This window comes from Sinohyriopsis cumingii, chromosome 17 (assembly GCF_028554795.1).
Source record: "Sinohyriopsis cumingii isolate HCF-2022 chromosome 17, ASM2855479v2, whole genome shotgun sequence".
Taxonomy (NCBI): domain Eukaryota; kingdom Metazoa; phylum Mollusca; class Bivalvia; order Unionida; family Unionidae; genus Sinohyriopsis; species Sinohyriopsis cumingii.
The window spans coordinates 67,511,742-67,538,029 of record NC_142977.1 but is presented as its reverse complement, the minus strand read 5'-3'; the positions used below and the strand labels follow the sequence as shown (position 1 = coordinate 67,538,029).

Here is a 26,288-nt window from a genome sequence, read left to right as displayed (position 1 = left end):
GTCGCCACGGGGGCAAATGTGGCGCAGTTATATTGGCGAAATGTGACCGGAAAGCATACATTGACTGGCCTAAGGTGGCGGAGTTAAAATAGTTCCCAGTGTACGGGGATACTCTTGAATTTTCTAGGGCGTGAACGGTTGGCGGTACGGAAACCTGATGAAGATAAACCATGCAGCGGTTGTTATATATTTGGCAGGTTGTTTTATATGTGGTCTTACATTAATTAGACTATAATTTAGGTATAGAACGGACACGTCGGGCTTTCGAATTTACAACTGAAGTTGTATGGAAGTCTTTGGAAAGTTGGGATAAACTTATGACTTCTAGCGAGAATCGCGCCAGGGTTTGACAACCACTCGGTCAAGTAAGGACCCTTGGCTTGTAACAATATTGTTCCTTATTTCAACATATATGTATATGACGCCATCACTAATCACCACAAATTTTGAACCTAAAGTTTTAGTTTTATGAAAACGTATCGTGATATCAATGGCAGGCAGGATTCCTACGAGCACTGTTATCAAAATTAAAGCTGCTTGTATTTCGGGCTAAACTTGATAATGTGGAAAAATGAGAAAAATTTCAAAAATATTACATAATTCACTGTGCTGCAGCAGGTATACGCACATTTAAATGGGTTCCCATTATTATAATTTACTTTGTGATTGAGAACTGAGTAATTTATGTTCTTTTTCTTCCAGTCATTCCTTGCTTTTGATTTCCTGAAGATATATATACAAGTGATGTTTTAGTGTTCTTAATTCCTTGCTAATTCCTCATGAAGTAGATGATATCTAATATTTAAATCTGTAATATGTGTAACTAATTTAAACACGCATGCCACAAAAGTATAGACTAATTTTAATTAGTTGACTAAATTTGAATATATATATATATATATATATATATATATATATATATATATATATATATATATATATATATATATATATATATATGGAAAATACAATTTAATTATGTGCCTCACAAGATACAGGTAGTAAAAGTTAGTATTTTAGTAAATGTGAATATTTTGGTGTAACTGGAATGGAATTTAAAAGTAGCAAGTATCTAAAATATGTAAATGCGTACAAAGAATGTTCCAAATTACAAATATTTACTGATAAATTAGAAGAAGTAAATGTATATTTAAATCATTCTGTTCCCATGTATACTCAGATTATTTATGTATATAACCTTTTTAATATTAAACATACTTGTATTATTTCACAGCATGTTTTTGTTGTTTAAGACATGGATTGTTGCATTTTCAAATTGATTCTTCGTTGTGTACGTTCGCAAATTTTATATACAATAAAACTGTAAGATACGATCGGCTGTGCACACTGATTAAACGACCGTGTTTTTTCAGTATCTGTACGTTTTCTCAAGAATACGGAAATTAAGTCGTCTTTCTTATCAGTTATACATCTCAATGTTTTCTACTTAATCTGCCTGTGCATTTTCTTTATGCATCGATAACTAGAAGTTAATTAGTAATGTATGTACGCTTCCATCTGGACCTAGGATTATAATGAATAAAATCAATTATGCATTTATAACAAGGTTTGTCGTTTTTATTATGAGGACGCAGTACTATTTCCATTATAAATTCATTATCTCTCTGTATGTTTGAATGCCTGTTTGATTTGTATAACAGGTTATTGATAGAGAAAATTCAAATGTTTATTATATTTGACAAGGTGACAGAAGCAGAACGTTAAGAAGCCTGCTCAATTTGAGTCGACTGAACATTACGCCTTGACTTTAATTGTCTTCGTGCCGTCGTTAGTAATATTATTGCATGATATTAAACCTGCGTATGATTGGAAAGTATTATATGAGTATGTAAATGTAGATAGGAATTGCCGTGGCTTAGTGGTTTGCGTTTCAGACTCGCGCCCAAAAGGGTGCGGATTCGTGTTATATCACCGGCTCTTCCCGGGTGGGCCACTGTGCTGCATCCTTGGTAAACGGACTTCACTCCGAATTCCTGGGCACTAAATCATCCATATGCGTTCGTGTAACATACAACACCAAACGAACCAACATAAATTTAAATAGCGCAGTAGCAATAAGATAAGTTCATATATTTAAAGCAGATTATACACAAAATGAAATAGCGAAAGTATTTCTGTAGATGCCGTAATGTCAGAGACTTTCTTTAATACGTCAAAATGTGGCCTTACGATGTCCAACATGAAGAAGAAACATCGTAGGTTAAAAGTCACGACACGGCTTTAGGTGCACTTGATGTTTATTAATTTCCGATTAAAGGTCAGTGTCAAACCTATGACAGAAGAACATGATATGCCGTAACATTCGAATGTTTTTGAAGAGCACTCTGTAAAAGTTTGATGTAGTTAACACAACTGTGCATTACAAGAATTTCCAGTAGAGTTATTAACAGTTGTTGATATCAGAATAACTTGTATCTCGAATTTCAGACACATCTACAGTTTTATCATGTTTGTTTTTGATAGAAAGCATTGATTGTTTATATCGTCATTTGCTGGAGAAAAAGAGATATAATCGTTTAGCCTACTCGGCGATCGTAGACATAAATGTCGACTACCAGCAAAATAAAAAACAAGACACCTAAATCCGCAATGGATTTATACAAAAATGTTCTTAAATCAAAGTACATAAATCTTCCTATTTTTCAAACATTACAATTCCTTGCATTATGATATCAAAGCTTGAAAAATTTGGCTCTTCATCAAAGAACGTTTTCTTTCAAAATATCTCACTGCAGATCTTTGGAACTTAAAATTATATTTGATTGTAGGCAACCAATCATGAAATTTACAGACGCAAAAGTTTGAAAAATCGTTAATCGCGAACGTTTGGCAAAATTATTTTTCTCCGTATGTCGTAGGATATCTTAAATCGGAAGATGTTACAATAAAGTCAGAAACACATGGACTATCCAATCTATATTTTCACATGATACATATGTTTTTAATTCTTAGGTACCTTGAACGCCTATAGTAAATATGAGGATAAATTATACAATCCAAATGAAATAAACGTAATATTTATTAAAAGAGAAGAAAAAATCAAGCTTGTTATTTCGTCAATGTACAGTGGTATCAGGTTTTGTATGATAGGTTGGTGCCACGTAGAAACTTTGCTGGTAATGAAAATTTCGTACACCTGAAATGTCTTAACATTTGATGCAAGAGCTAGTAAATGCACGCCATGTTCTGTTTGAGTATACCAGAGAACCACCAGCAGTCAGAAGTAAAAATTAGCAACGAATGTGTGATCTAGACCATGGATAATCATAACGCTGTCCTCTTTCGATTCTCTGATAGGCTAATGATCTATATGATTTTAAACAACGAACCACAAATACGATGAGTGTACTTTCTGATTCTGAACAGTTCAGGCAAGGCTTATTAAGGTTTATCATTTCTCTTTTACATAACTCGGAGATTCTTTTTTATATATCTGTGTTGTAATAAATGTCCATGGCATCAAGGGTGTTTTTGGTTTTGAATAATTCATTTGGTTCTTAGTTTTAATTGTCAATTAAGACTGAATACATGTTTTGTGTCAGTAATGACCTTTCATACTGTTTGTGTAGTATACGTGTTGTACCATTGTCTCCAAGTTCAGTGTTATTGATTGTTGATACTATTTGGGTAGATGTGACCTGATTACCCTTGGTGATCCTTTGTGTATAGACTCTGCGTTTGTGCAAATTATTACATGCGTCTTTCGTTTTACACGATAGTACAGATAAACTGTGTAAAATTGTCAAACCATGGTCAAGTAGAAGAAAGATCAATTTTCAAAGCAGCGAAACCACGTGTCCAGTCATTAAATAACCCTACTATGTTCAAGTAATAAAGTAACGATAAATACCGCTCGTATTGCTGGATCTCTTCTGAATGATTGTTTTAGAAAGTTGTTTCTGGAAATCTCGAAGCTTCTACAAGCAATGATGAGGGAAGAAAACTTGAAATTAAATATAATGATTGTGACATGTTTAATGAAGGATTACTATAGAATAAAATGGATACTTGCTTCTTTTGTTTAACGCCATTTCCAGCGCAAGATTGGCTATGCATGCGGCCAGTATAACAGGTAAAGGAAGAACCCAGAAAAACCTCAGCAAAACCGTCGAACCACGGGAAGCTACTGGCAAGCTTTCTTGCATACCCACATCTGCCTCACCCAGACTCGAACCCACGCTGACAGAGGTGATATGACAGTTATTGCGAAAGGAAGGCACTTTAAACTACTCGGCCCTCGGGGCCCCCCAGGAAGGAATTGTATATAATATTAAAAGCTCTGCTTCAGGGATATATAGCGGACTAGACTGTTTGGTGATGTAGATGTTTAAATATACTTGCATGGATATTGCACCCTTCTTAGTTATCCCGTTTAACAAAATCATCGATTGGCATATTTCCTAAAGAATTAGCAAAATCATAATGTATCTATTATTTAAGAAAGGTTCAGTTCAAGATCCCATCTAGTCTAGAGATATTTCATTATTTGATGTATTGTGTAAAAATTGTTTTAGAAACGTATTGAATGCCAGAATACGAATTTGGTCTGATGGTAATAATATTATTCATGAGTCCCAAGCAGATTTTGGCACCAAATGTTACACAGCAAACAATATATGTATTATATAACCATTTGCACAGACGCGTTTATCATAGATGAGCGGTAGATTTTATTGTTTAGTTGTGATTTTTAATTGATTTTAACAAGGCTTTTGATGTCGTATCTCATTTGGAGCATTTCGCCTCGTTATCAATAATAGGTGCTATTTATAAATACATGTACATGGTTTAAACAGCGTATGCAAGTTTGAACTTAAGTTTTAAAACTTCTAAAGGTTCAATAGATTTTTTTCTGTCAAGTAGGTACAAGATATATTTGTGTTATTACAGCAATTTTTCTTCTTCTTTAACTATTTCATTGCAGCGATACGTGTAAAATATCCGCATACCACTCTTGCAAATAAAGGCATAAAAAATATCATTCATATTTTGTACTTCGATGATGCTTCAAACTGTGCTAAAACAGTGGTTTTTTTGCAGAAACAAATATAAATTCCCGATCGGTTTTGTTAAAGTTCAGGTATAAACATCAATCTTGATATAAATCAAATAATGTTTTTTTTTTTTTTTTTAGGAATACTGGAATGTTGAGGGCAGAGACAAGTATCATGTTGTGAGATAAATTGATTGTCTGTGTCCCTTTGTGTAAAATTTTGGACTAATTTTTTACCGCCAAACTGATAGGAGTACAGCAAAAAATAGTCTGACTGCACAGACTCAGAAATCTAATGAATATATGTCTTGATATCAGGATAGTTTTGTCAATTACTAGTGCGATACGTTTAGACGTTTGAATTGCATGGTTAAACCAACTTTGTGATATGCATCTCGTGCATGGAGTTACAAAAATACATAAACCTTGGGCTACAAAAATACATAAGCCTTGAGCTATAAAAATAAATAAGCCTGGGGCTACAAAAGTATATAAGCGTGGGGTTACAAAGATACATAAGCCATGAGCTACAAAAATACATAAGCCTTGAGCTTCAAAAATATATAAGCCTGGGGCTACAAGAATACTTAAGCCTGGAGTTACAAATATACATGAACCTGTGGTTACAAACGTACATAAGCCTGGAGATACAATTATACATAAGCCTGGGGATACAAATACACAGAATTCCGGGGCTAATATATTCAGAAGTATGATGCTACAAATATGCAGAAGTAATAGAAACGTACAACACTTGTTTTGTAAACGACACCATGATCTGTTTCCTTCAACGACTATTGTCTATGCATTTGGAGAAAGTGGCAGATATTCACAATTTGTTAATTATTATATTTTTATTCGAATTAAATTTGTATTGTATTGTATTGTATTGTATTGTAAACCAAGCATGTGCATTTGACAATCAGGTAGAAATATCCAGGCAGAATTCATATTTAATAAATATTTTAAAATTAACATAATCCAAACAGAATAGTTACAATAAGAATAACAAAACTGAACCACCTTCATATACGGTGATTGATGTGATAGTTTCATATTTTGTGGAATAAGTTGATACTATAAATTCAAACATTCCTGAAATATCGGAAGTGACGTTTTGGTACATGGCCGTATTTATTTACTCTGTGTACATAAAAGTATGGAACCACCAGGCTGACATCATGGAAATATATTATCTAGGGAAGGAATAATCCTCTTGTGATCATTCGTTTGATTCTGGAACGGTCAAGTAAGCGTCTAGGATTACTGAAATGAAACACAGCGAACCTACCTCTAGGGTAACATTATTTACGCTTTTATATTTTAGCAAAGCACGTCATATACAATCAAAGTAAGTAACTTGACACTTACCAGGTGTGCATTAATGGCCATAGTCACTTACTGGAGTTTAGAGATAAACTGGAAGGAAACAAATTGCCGATAACTTTTGTTGTTTCATATATTTTGATCTGCTCATTGCCTTCTTAGAGTTAGTATTGTATATTCTGGCAAAATGTAGCTTTTCTGCTTTAGTGACTGCTGTACTCTGTGTATTTTTGGACACATTCCAGCTCATTTCTAGAGCACATAGGAACAGCCATTTCGATCAGCTGGCTGTGTCAGGCAGCGCATTGTTTCCCTAAAACCACATATCACGAAATTAAGGTGACAGTACATGAAAGTAGCATAGAGATATGTCAATATTCTTTCCATTGTGCTTCTTGCAATTGCATACAATTTCATATTATTTATATCCATCTTTCAGAAATACTTAATAACAGTAAAGCGGAAAGTGGGTTAGAGTGACATACGGAGATATTTCAACACTTACGTTCTTAGTCTCAGTTGTTCATGAGTGGCATCATCTTCGTCTTCGTTTTTATGTATGAAGTTATTGCGAGCCCTAAATGTCCATGAATTACTAATGTCTGCAGACTCCATGATTTCTGTCACGAGTTATCTGTGTCATTAGTTTGTATTGATAGTTCCCAATATGTGTTGATATGTCCTTATTGTTCATGGTGTACCGATGTCTGCATTCTCGATGATTTTGTCAATAACTGTAAACTTCGTTAGTTTGTAGTTATAGTTTAGACTAGATGTGTAAGGGTGCCCTCATTGTCATTTATTAACCAATATTCGCAGTTATCCATATTTTATGTTAATACTTTTTTCCTTTGTTTGTATTGACAATTCATTCTATATGTGTCAGAATGTCATCGTTGTTTATGATGTACCATTGTCAACAGTCTCCCTGTTTTAAAAATTATTATTTGCGTCTTTTATTTTATGCAGAGACCCATGAGTGTGAGAGCGCGTGTTAAATACATAGTTCGTATTTAACAAGCAAACTTTATATGTAATGTCCCTTATGACACAAATGATACAATCCAATGTATCAAACTCAATTAGCATTTTGTAATAAAACAGAAGAAAAAAAACCCCCAAAAGAAATAACTAAATAAATAAATAAAGATTTCATAAATTATATGGCTTCAGATTTTGTGAAATATGCCGCGTCATGTTTTCTTGATAGTGCCAATTAACGCACACCTTCAACTGCACAATAAATGTTTTGGCTTGCAAAACTATTTACAATTTCTATCATGAGCTTCTTTCTAAACATATTTAAGAAATATATGGAATCACCAGACTGCCCTTGCTGTATGAAACAACAATTAACTACTGATATATTACATGAAGAGGGACTAATCATGACTAGGTCATCATTTGATTACGGAAACTGTCTGGGGTGAGAGAAAAAAAAGAACCACAATTACATCTGAGTGCACTAATACCCAGAGTCTGAAACTTTCATTCACATTCTGGTAATGTTCACTTCATTTTCTTTTTGTCATAAAATGGGAATCTCAGTTGTCCTAGGCGTCCCACTGTCTACAGTTGCCATGTTTTTGGGCAATAGCTATGGATGTTGTTAGTTTGAATTGATAGTATAGGCTGTATGTGTAATTTAAAAATTTCATATACTACCTTAGAAGTAATCATACCAGACCACGATACGTGACCGTTTGCTGAATATTTCCTGGCTGAATCTGTAATTTTATTCACTGCAGGATAGATAAACAAAATGATATATGTGTGTTTGCTTGTGACAGACAGAACGACAGACAGACATTTGTTAAATCCTAGCAAACATAATATTATATGGCAAGTGATATGTTGTTTGGTCACAACAATATATATATATATATATATATATATATATATATATATATATATATATATATATATATATATATATATATATATATATATATATATATATATCTGAATACAGACTACTATGTTACATCTGGGTCATTTTCTGTGTAGTACATTTTGTATAGTTAATATTTCAAGTGGGTATTTCAAACTATGCAAGAAATTTATGAGATCTTTGTTACTTTCGTTTGAACATGTTTGCAACAATAATTGCTCATTGTTGCAGTGTTAGAATAGATTGATGTAATGTTGGAATGGAAAGCTGTAGTGTTGGAATGGATAGCTGTAGTGTTGGAATGGTTTCCTTTAGTATTGGAGCAGATTGCTGTAGCGTTAGAGGAGACTACTGTAGTGTTGGAATGGTAAGATGTAGTGTTGGAATAGATTCCATTAGTATTGGAGCAGATTGCTGTAGTGATAGAAGAGACTGCTGTAGGACTCACGGTACTAATTCAGTTACCATAGTAAATATATGCAAACACCATGAAATTAAAAATTCAAAAAATTTAATTTTCTGAGAGATCATGATCAAACCTATATTTGTCAACATTGATGAAACCTAGATGACTTCTTCTGTGTAGAGAAAAGGGTATGCGACGCGGCATTTTCTAGACGTAGGTGTGTTTGAAATATGTGCTTTCCAATCCACACCAAAGAGTCAGGTGCTAATTTCAGTAATAAGTGTTCCAAGCTCAAGACTGTTAAAGGACTGAAATTGCATCAATAAAACAATGTCTCTATTTTTTCAGTTACAACTAGGAGAGGCTCTTTAAAGATTTTTTCTGAGAAAATAAGTTACATTATCAACCAATCCAGGCCACCTTAACCCATATATGTTCTATTTTATGTTCACCCTTTTCCAGGCTGCTTCCCATATTCTCATACAGCTAGTACCGTGTGTCCTATAGTGTCAGGTATATTGCTAAAGTTTTCGAGTAGAAGACCGCAGTATTATAGGAAATGACTAGTAGTTTTAGTGTTAGTTTAAATTCCTGTAGTGTAAGAGTCGATTCATGTAGTGTACATGTAGATTCCTGTAGTGTAGGAGTATATTCCTGTAGTGTTAGAGTAGATTCCTGTAGTGTTAGGGTAGATTCCTGTAGTGTTAGAGATATTCCTGCAGTGTAGGAATATATTCCTGATATGTAGGAATATATTCCTGGTATGTAGGAGTAGATTCCTGTAGTGTTCGAGTTGATTCCTGTAATGTTCGAGTTGATTCATGTAGTGTTAGAGTTGATTCTTGTAGTATAGGAGTAGATTCCTGTAGTGTCAGAGTTGATTCTTGTAGTGTTCAAGATGATTCCTGTAGTGTTAGAGTAGATTCCTGTGGTGCTAGGGTAGATTCCTGTAGTGTTAGATTAGATTCCTGCAGTTTAGGAGTTTCCTGTAGTGTTATAGTTGATTCCTGTTGTGTTAGAGTAGATGACTATATTGTTAGAGTATATGACTGTGGTGTTGGAGTAGATTCCCGTAGTGTTAGAGTAGATTCCTGTAGTGTTAGAGTAGATGACTGTAGTGTAAGAGTAGATGACTGTGGTGTTAGAGTAGATGACTGAAGGGTTAGAGTATATTCCTGTAGTGTTAGAGTAGATTCCTGTAGTGTTAGAGTAGATGACTGTAGTATTGAAGCTTTACTATTACAGTACGTTGTTGTAGTGTTTAGTATATCACTGTAGTGTTGTAGATGTAGTGTTTAGTATTCTACTGTAGAGCTGTAGCTGTAGTGTTTAGTATGCCATTGTAGTGTTGTAGCTGTAGTGTTTAGTATACTACTGTATCGTCGTAGCTGTAATTATACAGTACATTTAGACGATTCCTGATATTTATGAACATATACATTTTTCATGAGATTGTTCTCACTTTATGTCGCCAGTATTCCATTCTCTGTAGATTCTCAAATGGGGTTACCGCAGGAGGAAATGTACATTCCAGTAAGGCGATTAATTACTCATTGGTGAATGTCTCCATACTCACCAGGTCTGACGATTTTACATTTCTGGGAGGATAGGATAATTACAAGTGCAGCAGGGTATGATAGGTTACATTTGCCGCTTGTAATCCTTGCCTCTATGAATTAGCATACTCTATTTTGGGCGAACAGTGCTTATTTTAGGATCTTAATATTTTGCACGTGTTTTGGTGACTCAACAGTTATGTGAATGTACCATAACTGATCGCAACTTAAGGCCTATTTTTGCTAGAAATTTAATTTCGGAACCCATAAATCAAACCAATCACATAGAAATTAAAGGACCTGAAAAATAGCAATTTCTCAACATACATCATTGCAGGAAAATAAAGTGCGCGTGCTGAAAAGCATTTCTCTGATGTGAAATAGCGTAAATTAATGTTCATGGAACCGCAAACTACCCTTGCACCTTAGTTTTATTTATTAATTTATTTATATATTTATTTATTTATTTAGCGACGGGGGAAGTGTTGTACAGTTTCTGTTTGGATCTGGAAATGGTCCAATCTGGATGGACGACGTCAACTGCGCCGGGACAGAAAGGAGATTGGCCGATTGTCAGTTTAGTAACTGGGCCATCACAGACTGTAGCCACAACGAGGACGTTGGGGTCCGTTGTAGCACTTCTTCGGTGATAGCAACGCCAAATCCTTTGTCTACAACAACACGGTCTCCAATTATAGCCCAGCCATCTAATTGTAAGTAGCACTGACTTGTTAGACGTGGATGATGTTCGTACCAGAAAGTAAGCAGTCTTATATTGTATTTTTACTTATATTCCCAAAATTGGGCACCGTTAAGTTATACAATTTTTAATGTAACGTCGCTCAAGACTACATGAGTTCTCTGGTTTCTTCTTTCATTTATGAGCAAAAAGTAAGTTCAAACAGAGAACAATATTGGAAATTCCTTATTGCATTCACGCCATCCGCGACAGATATGAATGATATGTAACAAAATATATATATTAATCTGTTGACAAAATATTAATTACCGAATACATGCAGATTGCATGATCTCTAAATTGGTGTGCGTTTTCAGATTATCATTTTCCTTCCAGGTACCACGCCCGACCCAAATGTTCGTTTGATTAGTCGCCAATATGGAACGGGTGTGGTTGAAGTTAGAAGAAATAACCAGTGGGGAACTATTTGCGATGACTCATGGGGTTTAACCAATGCTCAAGTAATCTGCAGGATGCTCTGCTTTAAGTGAGTTTAGTTCCCTGTTAATTTCAGGATACTGTTGAGTTCTACTAGACTTAAGGCCGATGGGGCTAATGCGATGCCTTGGCCTATTTTTACTATTATTCCCAGATTTCTTCGCACCGTACAATTTTACATTATCATGCTTATAGTACTTTTTTACAGCAGCGCAATTTTCTAGAGGGATATGAAAATCCCTCTGAATTATCATATCTCGGATCTGTTTTTTTCCGACAAGAGTTGAGGAACTCATCAGTCTTTTAGGACATTCCGACTTTTTCCTTAACAAATGAAGATAATTCTTATTTAGAAATATTAAAATAATATGGTAATCATTTTTTTGCCGTAGTAACTAAAGAATCAGAGTAAATTGCAAACCATTAGAAAAACAAAGATCTATATTAATTTGTACTGTAAAAGTAATATATATTAATGCCTGAGAGCAACGATCGTGGTTTGTCTCTTGCGTGTTAGCACATGCTTGCGAAATTACGAACTTAATAAAATAATATTTAATTTTAATGAAACATGTTACGTTATATATATATATACATACATACATATATATATATATATATATATATATATATATATATATATATATATATATATATATATATATATATATATATATATATATATATATATATATATATATATATATATAATAAAGACTTTGATGACATCCCCGTAATCTCTGGTTAAAAGTTAATGGTCAGAAATGAACTTTGTACACTATTTTTAGTCTATGAACACAATTACTTAACCAGGTACTCATAATACTTGACCACAGTTGGTGTGTATAGGTTCGTCCCATTGATAGTTTGGACAGGTTTGATAATGTTATCATGTGCTCAAGGAAAAAGCATGAATCTCTTGATGGCTTATAAGCACAATAACGAACTCAAACACACACACACACACACACACACACATATATATAATTCTAACATTACCCCAAACATCATGTATCGTGTAACATTCCAACACATTAACATAAATGCTAATGGTTAAGGGCAACGCTAGCTAGTTGTAGGACTAGGTCAAGACAGTGAAATCATCGTGAACAAGCTGAATTTGTTTTACATTTTAGAATTGAAATAATGACCCAATACCCTGTATCTTTTTCAAAAGATAAATACCTATTTTCAGAGCTGCACACTATTACACAATGACAGCATGTATTTTTCTGTTGAAAGAGATACCTTTTTACAAGTCATTATTTCTTACCTTTAACTTTCATTAATAGAGTTTGACACTGTCATGGGTTTCTCAAGAACATTTCAGGTTCTTCTAATTGCTTACAGTTAAAATAATAAAAGAAAACGAAGAAATGGACCTACTGTTTATCTCTATAAATTCTTTTCACCGGTAGAGAGTCAGTCCCTTCAAAGGAATCTTATTTATAGTTGAAGTAAATCCTTGCAAATATAATATTGTCTGTATTGTTAATTGTCAAATGATCTGTTACGAATCGTACATCAAGAAACACTCGAAACAGACTAGCAAACATAACAACCTACCATAATTCATTTTTTTGAGGTTTTCTTCAAAGAGAATGGAATATTTGGAGCTAACATCTTGCTATGTTGTTTTGTTGGCGTTTGTGCTTGCAACAAAGTAATGCTCTTCATCTGTCCTTTAGTCAGCTTTAAATCTGTTTGATTTATTTTAAGGAAAGAAAATCGAATATCGCTTTTTAATTGTATCATTTGTATTTGCAAATAGAAAATATGTAATTCTTTACCGTAATGACGTTATTAGCTGGAATATGTATGCTTTATTAATTTCTCTGTAAATCGTAATTCTTTACCGTAATGACGTTATTGACTGGAAGATGTATGCTTTATTAATTTCTCTGTAAATGGTTATTTAGCCAATGAAAACAGTTGAGAAGGGCAATGTCGGCGATTGTTCTCAAGTTTTTATCTTTTCCTTAATCTTGTGTCTGTCTTGTTAGTACTAAGATTATTGAGACCAACATTTTGTTAATGTAAAAATCATAATTTTCCAGTCCAGCAGATGCATTGGCAGGGGCGCCAATTGATGCATCAGATATAGTTAATAACACAAACCCTATTCGCCTTGACGATGTCCAGTGTATTGGTAATGAGACGTCCATTTTTAACTGTCCGGCAGCACCATGGAATCAGACCAATTGCGGGCCGACTGAGTTGGCCAAAGTGTCCTGTGTTCGGCTTAATTACACTCTGCCCGCTGGTAAGTACGATCCCTCGCTCGCTTTTATAGAAACTTCACTCAGAAGTTCTTGCAAGTGCCCATGATTTTCGTTTTGCCTTGTCAAAGTATTCATTTGCTAGCATGAATTTGATAATAAAGAAGAAGAAGAAGAAGAAGAAGGAGAAGAAAATAAAATGTAAAGAAAAGCATTGTTCTCTAGCCGTCTTTTTGTCATCTTTTCCTTATTTTTTCTTTATATCTTAATTAATGTTATAGCATTAAACGGTCGTTTATGAAAAACTTACTTTACTGATTTTGGCACATTTAAAGCGTAGTTTTGTACTTTATGAAACGCTTAAAGAAAGACTGATATCCGAATTTGTGTGCGGGGTAAGTGCAGATTAGAACTGATGATGTTTACACGTCATTCTAGCTCCAATGCCGGTCCTACAGTGTGTCAATGGTCGGATGAACGCCAGCTTTAGCAGAATCAGAGATCCTTATCTGGAGGAGAAACATTTAACTCTGAGTCTTCCTTACAACGGCACGTGTGGCATGAGCAAAAGTACAGACCTAAACTATGTCACCATTTCCATACCATTTGATCAGTGTGGAACTCTAGCAACGGTAGGAAATACAATATTCACTTAAAATGTCGACCATTTACAATTCAGTATTAAAAACATTATACATGCGTGGTAATCCTTTCTCTGGAATATTGCGCATGTGTGGTACCCATTTCTTTGGAATGTTGCGGAAGAGGCCTATGGGAACATGTAATAAACCAGCTTGGCTGGTCTAGATAATTTAGTGTCGTGGCATGTGACCTTGACTGTGAAACAGAAGTACATAGGTAGAAAATTATCGGCGACCGTGCTTCGTCCATACCCTTATTTTAGTTGGGAGTCTGGTTAAAACCTTACTAGTCTCTACCTGAGACCCATCTCATGTGATAAAGAATCTCGCAATTTTTCAATCGTTGTTTTTCTTGTCACGGTCTGGTTATGTCAGGTTGGTTGTCTCAGGTTGTGACGTGGCGTCAAGGTGATACCGAATGATCGCACATAAATAACGTCATATTGTTATACACGACTTTTTCAATAAATCAGGTTAAACTTGTGATAGAGTACAACACTAACATAGTTATTTCATCTGTCGTTCTTGGCAGATTTCGCGAAAATAAGTCCTATCACTGGGATTTCCTTACCTCATTTAGTTTCCTCAAAAGTCGATTTGGCTAATTACCATCCTCAAATCTTACCTCGCTTGTGAAAAAGTCGATTTGGTTAATTACCACCCTCAAATCTTACTGGCTTGTGACTATTGACATTTTAAAAATGTAATGTTAGTATTCTCATATCCGTATACATTTTGCTCTGTAATTATTATGAACGTAATAACAATTTCAATTACAGTTTGTACAGAAGGGACGAACAGCGGCCATTTTGATGAATGCTGTGTTTTGTGTAAACTAATTTTGTTTATCAGATCCTTAATGTTTGCATTTATTATGTCAGTTAAACTAAACATATGGAGCAGCATATACAACTTTAAAAAAGAAATCTCTTATGTTTAATGTTCTTATATTAGATAGTATGCCATAGAAGAAGGTCAGATATACGGAGTGATACTGTAGCTATGTTCTAACAACTAGAAATAAGGTCAGATGTACGGAGTGATACTGTATTTATGTTCCTTGGACTCGAAATAAGGTCAGATGTACGGAGTGATACTGTATTTGTGTTCCTTGGACTCGAAATAAGGTCAGATATACGGAGTGATACTAATTTATGTTCCAAGATCTCTAAAGAAAGTCAGATGTATGGAATGATATTGTATCTGTGTTCTAATAACTCGGAAAATAAGGATATATGCTAGTTATATACGCACATTTCAGTAGTCATGTGGGTATGTGAGAAAGCTTGCCAGTAGTTTCAGTGGGTCGGTGGTCTTTACCTAGGTTTTCTTCCGCCACCAGATTTACTGGCCGCCATGCACAGCCTATCGTGTGCTGAAACACGGCGTTATACCTACAACGATAACAAAACTTGTATCAGTTATATATGTTGGTTCGTCCTTTCGTTTACACTGATGGAAAGAAGGTGAACATGTTTTCTATCACGATTGAAAGCAGATTAATCGAAAATGTTCGGATTTTTGATACAGCAACAAAATATAACTTAGGAAACGAGTGTGGTTTGGGCTGGGGTCAAAATTAAAAGTAAAATGTGCGTATCGTCCCGACATCTTCCATCTCGAGTTTTAGGGATGAAATTGATCAAGCATCTTCCATGTGTTCAACAAGTTTTCTGTCTTTATTCCAGACCAACGCAACCCACATATTCTATAAGAATACAGTTAAGTACGCTGGCACCTACATTGACGGAAACATAGTGAGAGTTAACACGTACATGATTCTGATCACCTGCGAATTCCTCAAAAGTATCACAGATCAAAAGCCAGTCGTGCCTCTTACGGAGACCGTTACTCAAATAGCTCCTGGGCAGTTTATAGTCACTCTGAATTTCTTCCAAAACCACTCATTTACAAACCTCGTGACTCAATATCCGGTTCGCTTGACCCTGGGAGATTATCTCAGCGCTGCCTTGAGCCTGACTTACGTAGCACAAAACATCAAATTGGTAGTCTCAAATTGTATTGCAACACCATCGGCGAATAGAAGTGACCCTGTACAATATCCACTATTTCAGAACAAGTATGATTCTCTCTCTCTCTCTCTCTCTCTCTCTCTCTCTCTCTCTATATATATATATATATATATATATATATATATATATATATATATATATATATATATATAGTGTGTGTGTGTGTGTGTGTGTGTTATTGTGACTTTGTGAAAAGACGGGTGACTATCATATGAAACCTCAGTAGTGCTTATGTATGTCAAACTATGGTCGAGTTACCACACATATTTTTCCGAGTGCTAGACTAAAACTAAAACATGTGTAAATCTGCTGCACTTTCATCCATTTAAACTGAAAATGTGGGAAAACTGAGAAAACCCATAACGATGCCCAACATGATACACACGAAGTCGATTTAGAGAAACGCCCAGCCGCCTTTTATAATGCAGTGATTCCCCTTTACATTGCTACTACCACGCGGTATGGATTGTGCACCTTAGGTCTCACTGGACAGTTTATCTGGTGAATTTTCATCCGACAATGACCAATTACAGAAAAATGAGAATAATTTTACACTGAAGATACAAATAAAAACAAACTAATAATTTTTGTAGAACGCTCACATGTGAGATTTTGACTGCAGTAATCAGGTTAATTCCTGATGCAACTGGTGGTTTTATACTGAACCAAGACTGCCACCAACCCCTAAATTTTACATTCATTTTTGACAAGAAATAGCTATTTTGAATATTTTTCTGTGACAAGGCAGCTAAAAGAATCAGTATGTGCCTTATGCATGAATAAAGTTCACTAATACTATAACAAATTAGCATACTTTTCATCACCCCTCAACCATCTAGATTTTTAGATATTTACCTCTGTAGCAGACACACATAAATACGTAAGCCAAGTCGGCAGCTCATTTGCAGCCCAAGTTACGCATTTGATCTCCAATGCTCATCTAACTGTAACAGGCAGTCACCAACATGCCAACTGTTTTCAAGCCTAACTCAAAGTAAATCTAAACCACATTATAGATTTCGCTTATGTGTGAATTTATAAATGCTAGGCTTGTGATAATTAGGTTCATGCCTTCTACCTTAAAAAATGAGGTGGTGTCAAAATACGAAACAAACCAGTGAGACCTATCTCCATGACAAGCGTGGTTTAACTATCAAACTATAGCCTGTGGAAGAATCTAAACCCGCTTTTCTTTTGAAGACAATGTACTGGTCTCTCAAGTAACAAAAAGTATACGAATCACAGCATTCTTTCAAATTAAATAATGCAGATATCCGGTCACAAAACCATCCAGTCTGGGAATCATTATAAAGCTACATGGATACAACCCGGCAGCAGCACAACACCATTAGATGTAATACTATGTTTGTCTTTTGTAATCATCCATTCGGACAAATATCAACAGCTGGAGTGATATTTCTTATCCAATATTACAGCTGTGGTGGATGTCCGTGGTCGATTGATTGACTGACTGACTGTATGTATGTATGCAGGTATGTATGTATGTATGTATGTACGTGCGTACGTATGTGTGTATGTACGTCCGTACGGACGTGTGTGTCGTGTAAGCTAAAAATTATTGTTTTGCGTTATACATAAACGTATATAACAGTGAAATAAAAAGATATTGAATGACACGATGTCGTCAAATGAGTTTCATTATTTACCTTTAATGCCTAGGGAAAAGTGAGGACAATACATATCAGGTCCGACGGTATATTTCTGAACTATGATTGGAATTCGAAACTGTTTAAATGGAACTACTATTGCATTACAGATGTGAACATGAGCCAACACTTACCTTCTATCCGTTTAACAATTCGATGTTTGGATTCTGGTACCAGACATTCAAATTTGTGAACTTTGACACTGTATACATACACTGCGATGGCCTTGTGTGTTTACTCACGGAAACAACTGCCCAGTGTGACCAAAGTTGTAATGCCACTGATAAGAATGCAGTTAGCGGACGTCGCAAGCGTGATGCGCCGGAAACGTCTTTCCAGGTGTCCAGTAATCCGTTTTATGTCTACCCTAGGCAAGAAAATATAAATAATGACATTTCAGTTGGTAAGTTGTTTTCTTATCTTCACAGAATTAATTTACAACTGACTTTTTAGTCGTAATCCGAATATATCATCTTTCTGTGTGTGACAATGGACATGGTTTGTTTATCAAAAACTTTCATAAAAGCTGAACTGCTTCTATTAAACCACCACAAGACAATTTTTGCACGCTGGAAGTTTCTCATTGTCTCAACTCCAAAGCAATGACAGAAGGTGAGAAATGCGACATAACTCTTACAACAGCATTGTTGTCTGTATTGTTCTGGAACAGGAGTCAACCTTAACTTTTACCTTAGTTTATAAAATTATGAAATGTAAAGTCTCGATCCATTGATCGGTCTTAAATAAAGCATGTACTTCTCACCGTTTTATAGAAGTTGGCTGTAGTAACCAACTTTTCAAATTAATGTCAGGTTTGGATTCGGGACAGGGTAAAGACCAAGACTAAATCAAGATCATATACTGGGTTAGGGATCTTGAACGGAGCTGGTAGGACACGGCATTCTGCATAATTCATGTTTACTGCAAATTTAAAAAAAAATATAAGATATTAACGGAATTGCTATTTTGATATTTTAGCAGAAGAATGAAAAGAAACATTTTGGGAAATTTGTAAACAAATAGTACGCTTGCAAAACTAAACCAATAATAAAGTAAAATATATGGCTTGAAATCAAAAGAGGCAATCATATTGATTCTTTACAGGCGTGACAACACTGGTACCACAAGGAACCACAAAGCAGAAATCAACAGCACCATCGACATCATCATCTCCAAGTATTATAAGACTAACTCCATCAACACTGGCACCAGTAGTTCGCACCTCTGTGTCGCAAAACACTACATATAAAACACAAACAGATGCATCTTCAAATTCACCAAGTTTCATACAATCGAAGCCGCCAGCCACTTTCGAGACTGAACATGTGAATAGGCCATCTGCAAACGACGCGTTACCTTTACCCACTCAAGTCAGTTTGGTAGCATCAGATACAGGGCATAATGACCTACGTTCTATCCCTTGGCATGTAATTCTTACCTCCATCATCTTTATCCTTTTGTTTTAATATGTGGGGGATATTTATTTCCTATGAATCATCGTACCCCAGGCTGACGATTATATTTGTTAAACGTCTATTTTCCTAGAAAATGTAAAAAGTTAGTTAAGTATATATATATATATATATATATATATATATATATATATATATATATATATATATATATATATATATCTGTTTCAAAGGCAGTACGTGTCCTTTCTCGGGATTTTATAGTGTTGCAAATATGGTTATACAGGATTAATTATGTTTAAAAATACATGAAATTTAATAAGTAGGAACCTAAATTGTCTTTTAATTGTACATTTTTAATTTTATAAGTAACAGCACCTAGTGTTGCTAGTAAATACTTGCGACTATATTATTTGTGGCCATAAGTGTACAAGATTTTTCAGCAATTGTTTTATTTTTGTATATGCAAATATGTGCTTTTCAATGTGCCTTAAGCCAGTAATATTGTCTTTGTATCTTATCTGTTGGTATACTGATATGGAACATCTGGATTATTTTGCAGATCGCCGTTTTAACTTTAGAATACTTACTACTGTTTGGCATTTCTAATTCACTGTACCATCGTAATAGGAAATTTACAACAGTGTGCTATTTCAAATGATAATGATTGACGTCATTTGTTGTAAACACTTCTTTTACACTCCCCAGTTTTGATTACAAGCTAGTGGACTTTTTCGGCAGACATGTTTTGAATGTCCATTCTTTGTAGAGCACTTGTTGCGTATTGCGGCTACAATGTGTTGCTTGCTAATGGAGGTCAGCGTACACAACCCGTGCAACTCGCTTCTTTATCAAAGACCGTATGATTAACTAGGTTAATTGCCCGTCCCAGGACGGGAATAAAAAAATAAAATAAAAATTTAAAATAAATGCGATGAAAGAGTCTAAAAGAAAGTTTGATGATAAAAATACAAAAAGGTTTTAATAAATTTGAGATGCCATCCCGAGTTCGAACTCGCGACCTCTTTTTTGGCAGGCAGAAAGACAAATGTAGGTGTTAATATATAAGATGCTCTTTTCTCATTCTAAAAAATGTATAAATCAACTTTAAAGTTAGGTGTGGCCATGGTAAAATTGCTACAAAGTCTAATTTCCTTCCGCAAACTAATAATCACCGAATTGTTATTTTGCGACTGTTTTTCAAGAACCGTGTTTTCACTCCTTTTGTACTTGGAATTTAAATTGAATTTGAATAATTTAGATCTCCATCTAAAAACTCAAGTTGTGTTCATTGCGCATATAAATACAGCCATAAATGCATTATATTTATGAGTATGCTACCAGCGAACCAGACATTATTGGTGCACAGTTGCCGGCTAATCAACACCTTGTGAAAGAGACATTATTGGTGCACCCTTGCAGGCTAACGAAAACCAGTGGCCCCGAGTGGCTCAGCGTTACGGATCACTACCATCTCACCTCTGTCTGTGTGAGTTCGAGTCTCTGGCTCGGCCAATGTAGGTACGTGAGAAAGCTTGCCAGTAGCTTCTCGTGGGTCGGTGGTTCTTTCCGGGGTTTACCCTGGTTCTCTTCCACCATTCATACAGTCCCCCATGTATAGCCTATAATGTGCTGAAAAATGGCGTTAAACCACACAACAACAACTAACCGAAACCTTGTGAACCAGACATTATTGGTGCACAGTTGCCCACTAATGAACACCTTGTGAACCAGAACTTTTAGCGCCAAAGCTGTTACGGTGCACCTGAACTAATAAACCGTGGCGCCCAAACTAAGCCCCTTCCGATAGTCTTTCCCTCCCATTATATCACTCTTATAGATGATTGATAAATTAAAACTTGCATAGAACACAACAGTAGTCACATGATACAGCACTAACCATGTTAACTATGCATATAAGAAATTAAAAAAATTAATGTGCATTTCTGTGCTTATTGCTAGTAAGTTGATTGACACATACTGCAGCCTCATGCTTCGGCATAGTAAAATTGTATTCAATATTTATAAGTACATACAAGTTTGAAGAGCATGTTTAATAATTTACAGCATCATTTTATTCAGTTTGTTTTACCAACCTTTATGACTAAAACCCTGCGTTGATGACAGATGTTAGTCACAGACTGGTATTTCCAACCCTCTTGACCTAAACACTATGCTGCTTAGAGATGCTGCGAGCTGTTAGTCACATATTTGTAATACCAACCTTTACTATCAAAACTTTGTGTTACTAATTCATGCTACTTGTACTAACAATCATGTTGCTCATAATGTATCTCCTATCATGATTTAATGCATACATTATCACGCTACCGTTTTAAAACACTTAATGCAAATGACTTGATTTGTAGGGTTCGCCTGTTTCGTATTTGTTTTGTTTTGTTTCTATTAAATTAGATACTACTGTCTTTATTTGATGCTTAGAACACAATATTGTATTCTAAAATGAACCAAACATTGGCGACAAGATGAACCCTTACTCAGTTTGTTGCCTATGTTTAATGAGCACTTCGAGACTGTGATACCGATATTAGTAAATACTAATTGAATAATTAGTCATAATCTGTGATACAGACTGAGCAAATAAGGTACCATTTATTCTGTGTCCTGCACGTTTTTATATATCTATCCGTCCATCTATATTTTGTAACTGTTTTCTACAATTGTTTTCTTTATAATACAATTTTCAATATTTTATCTGTTGCTGACGTTTTGTTTTGAGCATCACACTTTATTGAGAGATCTCACGAGGAACATTTAAATAGAAGCAAAATCTCAGAAAGAACCTCGGTGCTTGATGTTATGTTGTAGTTCGTCGACATCATTTTTGATTTATTTAATTCGGTTTTAAGCGAGACTGTAATCTGGATGCCCATGTTGCCTTCATGACAGTAGAATATCATGTATCATGTACTGTATAAAGTATCCATAATAATCAAAGTTTCACATTTTAGAAAACAAACTCTCAAACGGAATTTGAAATTTGAAGAATATTTTATTAAACGGCATAATAGTTCTTTCCTTTTAAATTTTATTGCTGCATTTATTACATGTGCTATTCAGATGTTTATTACATGAGCTGTTCAGATATTTAGTTTACTTTTCGAATAGTGAATAAGGAACACACAGTTATTCATCCCTTATTTTCAAGTGAATGAATAAGGAACACACATTTATTTATGTTTTATATTCAAGCGAGAGAATAAGTAACACGCAGTTATTCATACTTTATATTCAAGTGAATAAATAAGGGACACGCATTTATTCATGCTTTATATTCAAATTCAAGTGAGTGAATAAGGAACATGCAGTTATTCATGCTTTATATTCAAGTGAATAAATAAGGAACATGCAGTTATTCATGCTTTATATTCAAGTGAATGAATAAGGGACACGCATTTATTCATGCTTTATATTCAAATTCAAGTGAGTGAATAAGGAACACGCAGCTATTCATGCTTTATATTCAAGGGAATGAATAAGGAACACGTAGTTATTCATGCTTTATATTCAAGTAAGTGAGTAAGGAACACGCAGTTATTCTACTATTTAAATATGGCTTTTATTGCAATAAAAAAAGAACTGAAAGCAAAAGCACATTTTCTCTCTATTATGCGTTTTTTATACATGTCTTCACAAAGCAGGTCGATCGCTTAGCTTTTTTGTTACTTTCGAAAAGAGAGTGAGAGAGAAGGAGCCATTAAGTACTTATGTTATTCTGGCATGTACTTTTGGATTGTAGAACAATTTACTTGGTAAAGTAATTATCTTAAGATAATATATTTACAGATTAAAGTAAGATTATTTTGGATAAAAATAAAAGTATATGTGTTTTCTATCTTGCGTGTTTTAGAAGTAGGGTAGGCACGTCAGGTATTTTAACATATCTTTTTATGCCTAATCTTTCTTCAGCATGAGTATGTGATTTTGAATATTTTCTTAAGATTTTCTTTTGCCTTCCTAACAAGTTAATGAATTTATAATTTTAAGATGAAAGTTTCCTGTTCTTTTGTACAAAAGATTTTGGTATTCTAACGAATTGTTTTTGATACTAGTTTTTATTGATCTTGAGTTTGATTGTATCGTTGCTTTATACGTTTAATTCATATTCATCAGTTAACAGTGATTCTGTTAATTACATCATTAGGAATATAATGAAAAGATACCAAGATAAATTATTTAGTGTTTACTTTCCAAAGCTACAAAGCTTTAGTTGATAGATTTATTGATTGATTGAGTTGTGTCTAACAGCGCATGACAGTTCTTTAAGTCCTCAAACAAACTAATTACACAAGCTTGTCCTGAGACTTACCACGGGAGACAACCCATTCCGGCCTGGGCAGGATTCGAACCTGCAACTCACTGATTGCAAATCTAATATGCTTACCGCTAAGCCACACCGGTTCACAGTTGAATTTGAACAGACCCTGTTGCAAACTTACGACCTTTAGATTTGTATCTTCGGTTTTGAAATCCTACACGATATTAAAAATAAACCATATACTATGTACAATATGATTTCTAGCATAAAACGTTGCGTATCATACCGATATTTAGTTTCAATATCATAACTTAAGTGAAACGTTTATAAATTTTCCCGCTTCAATTGAAAATGCTTGTTTGTATGTTGCATATGTCACCCCTATTACACGTTGAAGTGATAAAAGCAAGAAATCTTAATTAAGTTTGCTATGACGATCAGAACAGGGTGAGCGACCTTAAAAACGGGTACAGACAAAGACTATGTAACATTTGCTTGCCTTGTAGAAGACAACGCCAAAAAGAACAAAGTGCATATCTATGATGACCCATAGTAACGATTACGTAGCTCTGAGAGTGCAGAATGTAAATTCATGAACATAAGCAAATAAATTAGATATTCATATAGTATACATGACTGTCATCAGGAAATATCTTCAATAAAAGTGAAGTAATTTGTGATCACTTTCCAACAAATAATTATTGAATTATAGAAACGAGATCCACATCCTGAGATTCTACTGAGATTTGATAAATAGAAGTACAAATAGAGCTATCCCTCCCTGAAAACAAAGTGCATCCGAGATTTCATTTGTGACAGTGTGAACTGACGCGCGCGCGAGCGAGCGAGAGGGAGAGAGAGGAATGTGATGTTACAATTTGAATAGAAAACTACTAATTCGATATGGAACAAGATGTGCATTTGTACATGCTAATCACACTCAGTATCTTAAAAGTGGAGATGAAGAAATCTGAGGTCTTCGTGTAATTCTGCCAACCGAATGTGGTCCTGTGTTTATCGCACCCAGCTGTGTACAGTTTGGACGTCACTAAATAATGATCACTCACGAATTGTGTTCCCGGTTCCTGATCTTCTCTGTTCCAGTGAAATCAAACTCACTGTACCATCGTACTATGCATTATACTACAGTGTACTGTTTTATACGATATGATGAATTTATAGTCGGTATTTAATTTATGTGACACATAAGAATGAAAGAATATTTGGAAACGTAAATACACAGTGACATACTCCAAGATTAACTTTCTTTGCAATTACAGCAGTTACTGCTGGAGAGATAATTATTTCATTTGTGGTTACTAATGGGAACATAATTCTTCCATTTGAGGCTACTAATGGGGAGAAACTCTTCCAAATGAGGCTACGAATAGGGAGATAACTCTTTCATTTGATGCTAATAATGTGCTGAACTCACTTTGTCAATTAAGCTATCAGCCTGCAATTACTGAAATAAAAAGAACAACCCCAATGCATAGATGCTTTTCATAATAATAAAGATAAAATAAAAATAAAAGCTACTTTCAATACAAAACATGTATTCATGAAATATGTGATAGTGAGAAAGAATGTATTATGTGATATCATAAGAAAGCCACTTGCAAATGTATTTATTACGATTAATGAATTGCATATTCATGATGTGCTGTCCTATGAAATCGGTGTTTCAACAACAGTGCTGTCTTTCATGAACTCTAGTTGTGGCAGCTCAGCTGGTGGAGCGACGGCACTTAAATCTGCTAGTAGGGGTTCCATGCCATTAAATCTGCTGGTCTGGTAGGGGTTCCATACCATTAAATCTGCTGGTAGTTGGCTCCATACCATTAAATCTGCTGGTAGGGGTTCCATACCATTAAATCTGCTGGTAGGGGTTCCATACCTTTAAATCTGCTGGTAGTTGGTTCCATACCATTAAATCTGCTGGTAGGGGTTCCATACCATTAAATCTGCTGGTAGTTGGTTCCATACCATTAAATCTGCTGGTAGGGGTTCCGTGCCATTAAATCTGCTGGTAGGGGTTCCATGCCTTTAAATCTGCTGGTAGGGGTTCCATGCCTTTAAATCTGCTGGGAGGGGATCCATACCATTAAATCTGCTGGTAGGGTTTCCATACAATTAAATCTGCTGGTAGGGTTTCCATACCATTAAATCTGCTGGTAGGGGTTCATACCATTAAATCTGCTAGTAGGGGTTTCATGCCATTAAATATGCTGGTAGGGTTTCCATACCATTAAATCTGCTGGTAGGGTTTCCATACCATTAAATCTGCTGGTAGGGTTTCCATACCATTAAATCTGCTGGTAGGGGTTCCATACCTTTAAATCTGCCGGTAGGGGTTTCATGCCATTAAATCTGCTGGTAGGGTTTCATACCATTAAATCTGCTGGTAGGGGTTCCATAACATTAAATCTGCTGGTAGGGGTTCCATACCATTAAATCTGCTGGTAGGGGTTCCATACCAGCCCAGACCAGTCAGGTCTCGATTTGTCCTTGGGAAGGACACATAGCTACTATTTTATTGGCATGACATAGCCCGTAATGTGTTAAATATGCCGTTAGAACCAAGAAACCAAGCCAGAACAAAAGTTCCATGAAATGTTCTAAAAATGCTTTGAAAGAGCATCAACATCCAAACAATAAGGTCGAAGA

The 26,288-nt window shown here is 35.0% G+C and overlaps 1 protein-coding gene across 1 annotated transcript in view; it reads left to right on the top strand.

The window, feature by feature from the left end:
- Nucleotides 1-23,395, top strand: part of LOC149779154 (uncharacterized) — a 52,136-nt gene extending 28,741 nt beyond the window's left edge. Inside the window, exons 3-9 of the mRNA XM_089939717.1 lie at nt 10,665-10,906; nt 11,269-11,419; nt 13,428-13,633; nt 14,028-14,221; nt 15,919-16,310; nt 18,041-18,333; nt 19,035-23,395. Of these exons, the coding sequence (XP_089795843.1) occupies nt 10,665-10,906; nt 11,269-11,419; nt 13,428-13,633; nt 14,028-14,221; nt 15,919-16,310; nt 18,041-18,333; nt 19,035-19,396 (1,840 nt within the window). The 3' untranslated portion in view covers nt 19,397-23,395. The remainder of the gene's footprint in view (nt 1-10,664; nt 10,907-11,268; nt 11,420-13,427; nt 13,634-14,027; nt 14,222-15,918; nt 16,311-18,040; nt 18,334-19,034) is intronic.
- Nucleotides 23,396-26,288: the final 2,893 nt, after the last annotated feature.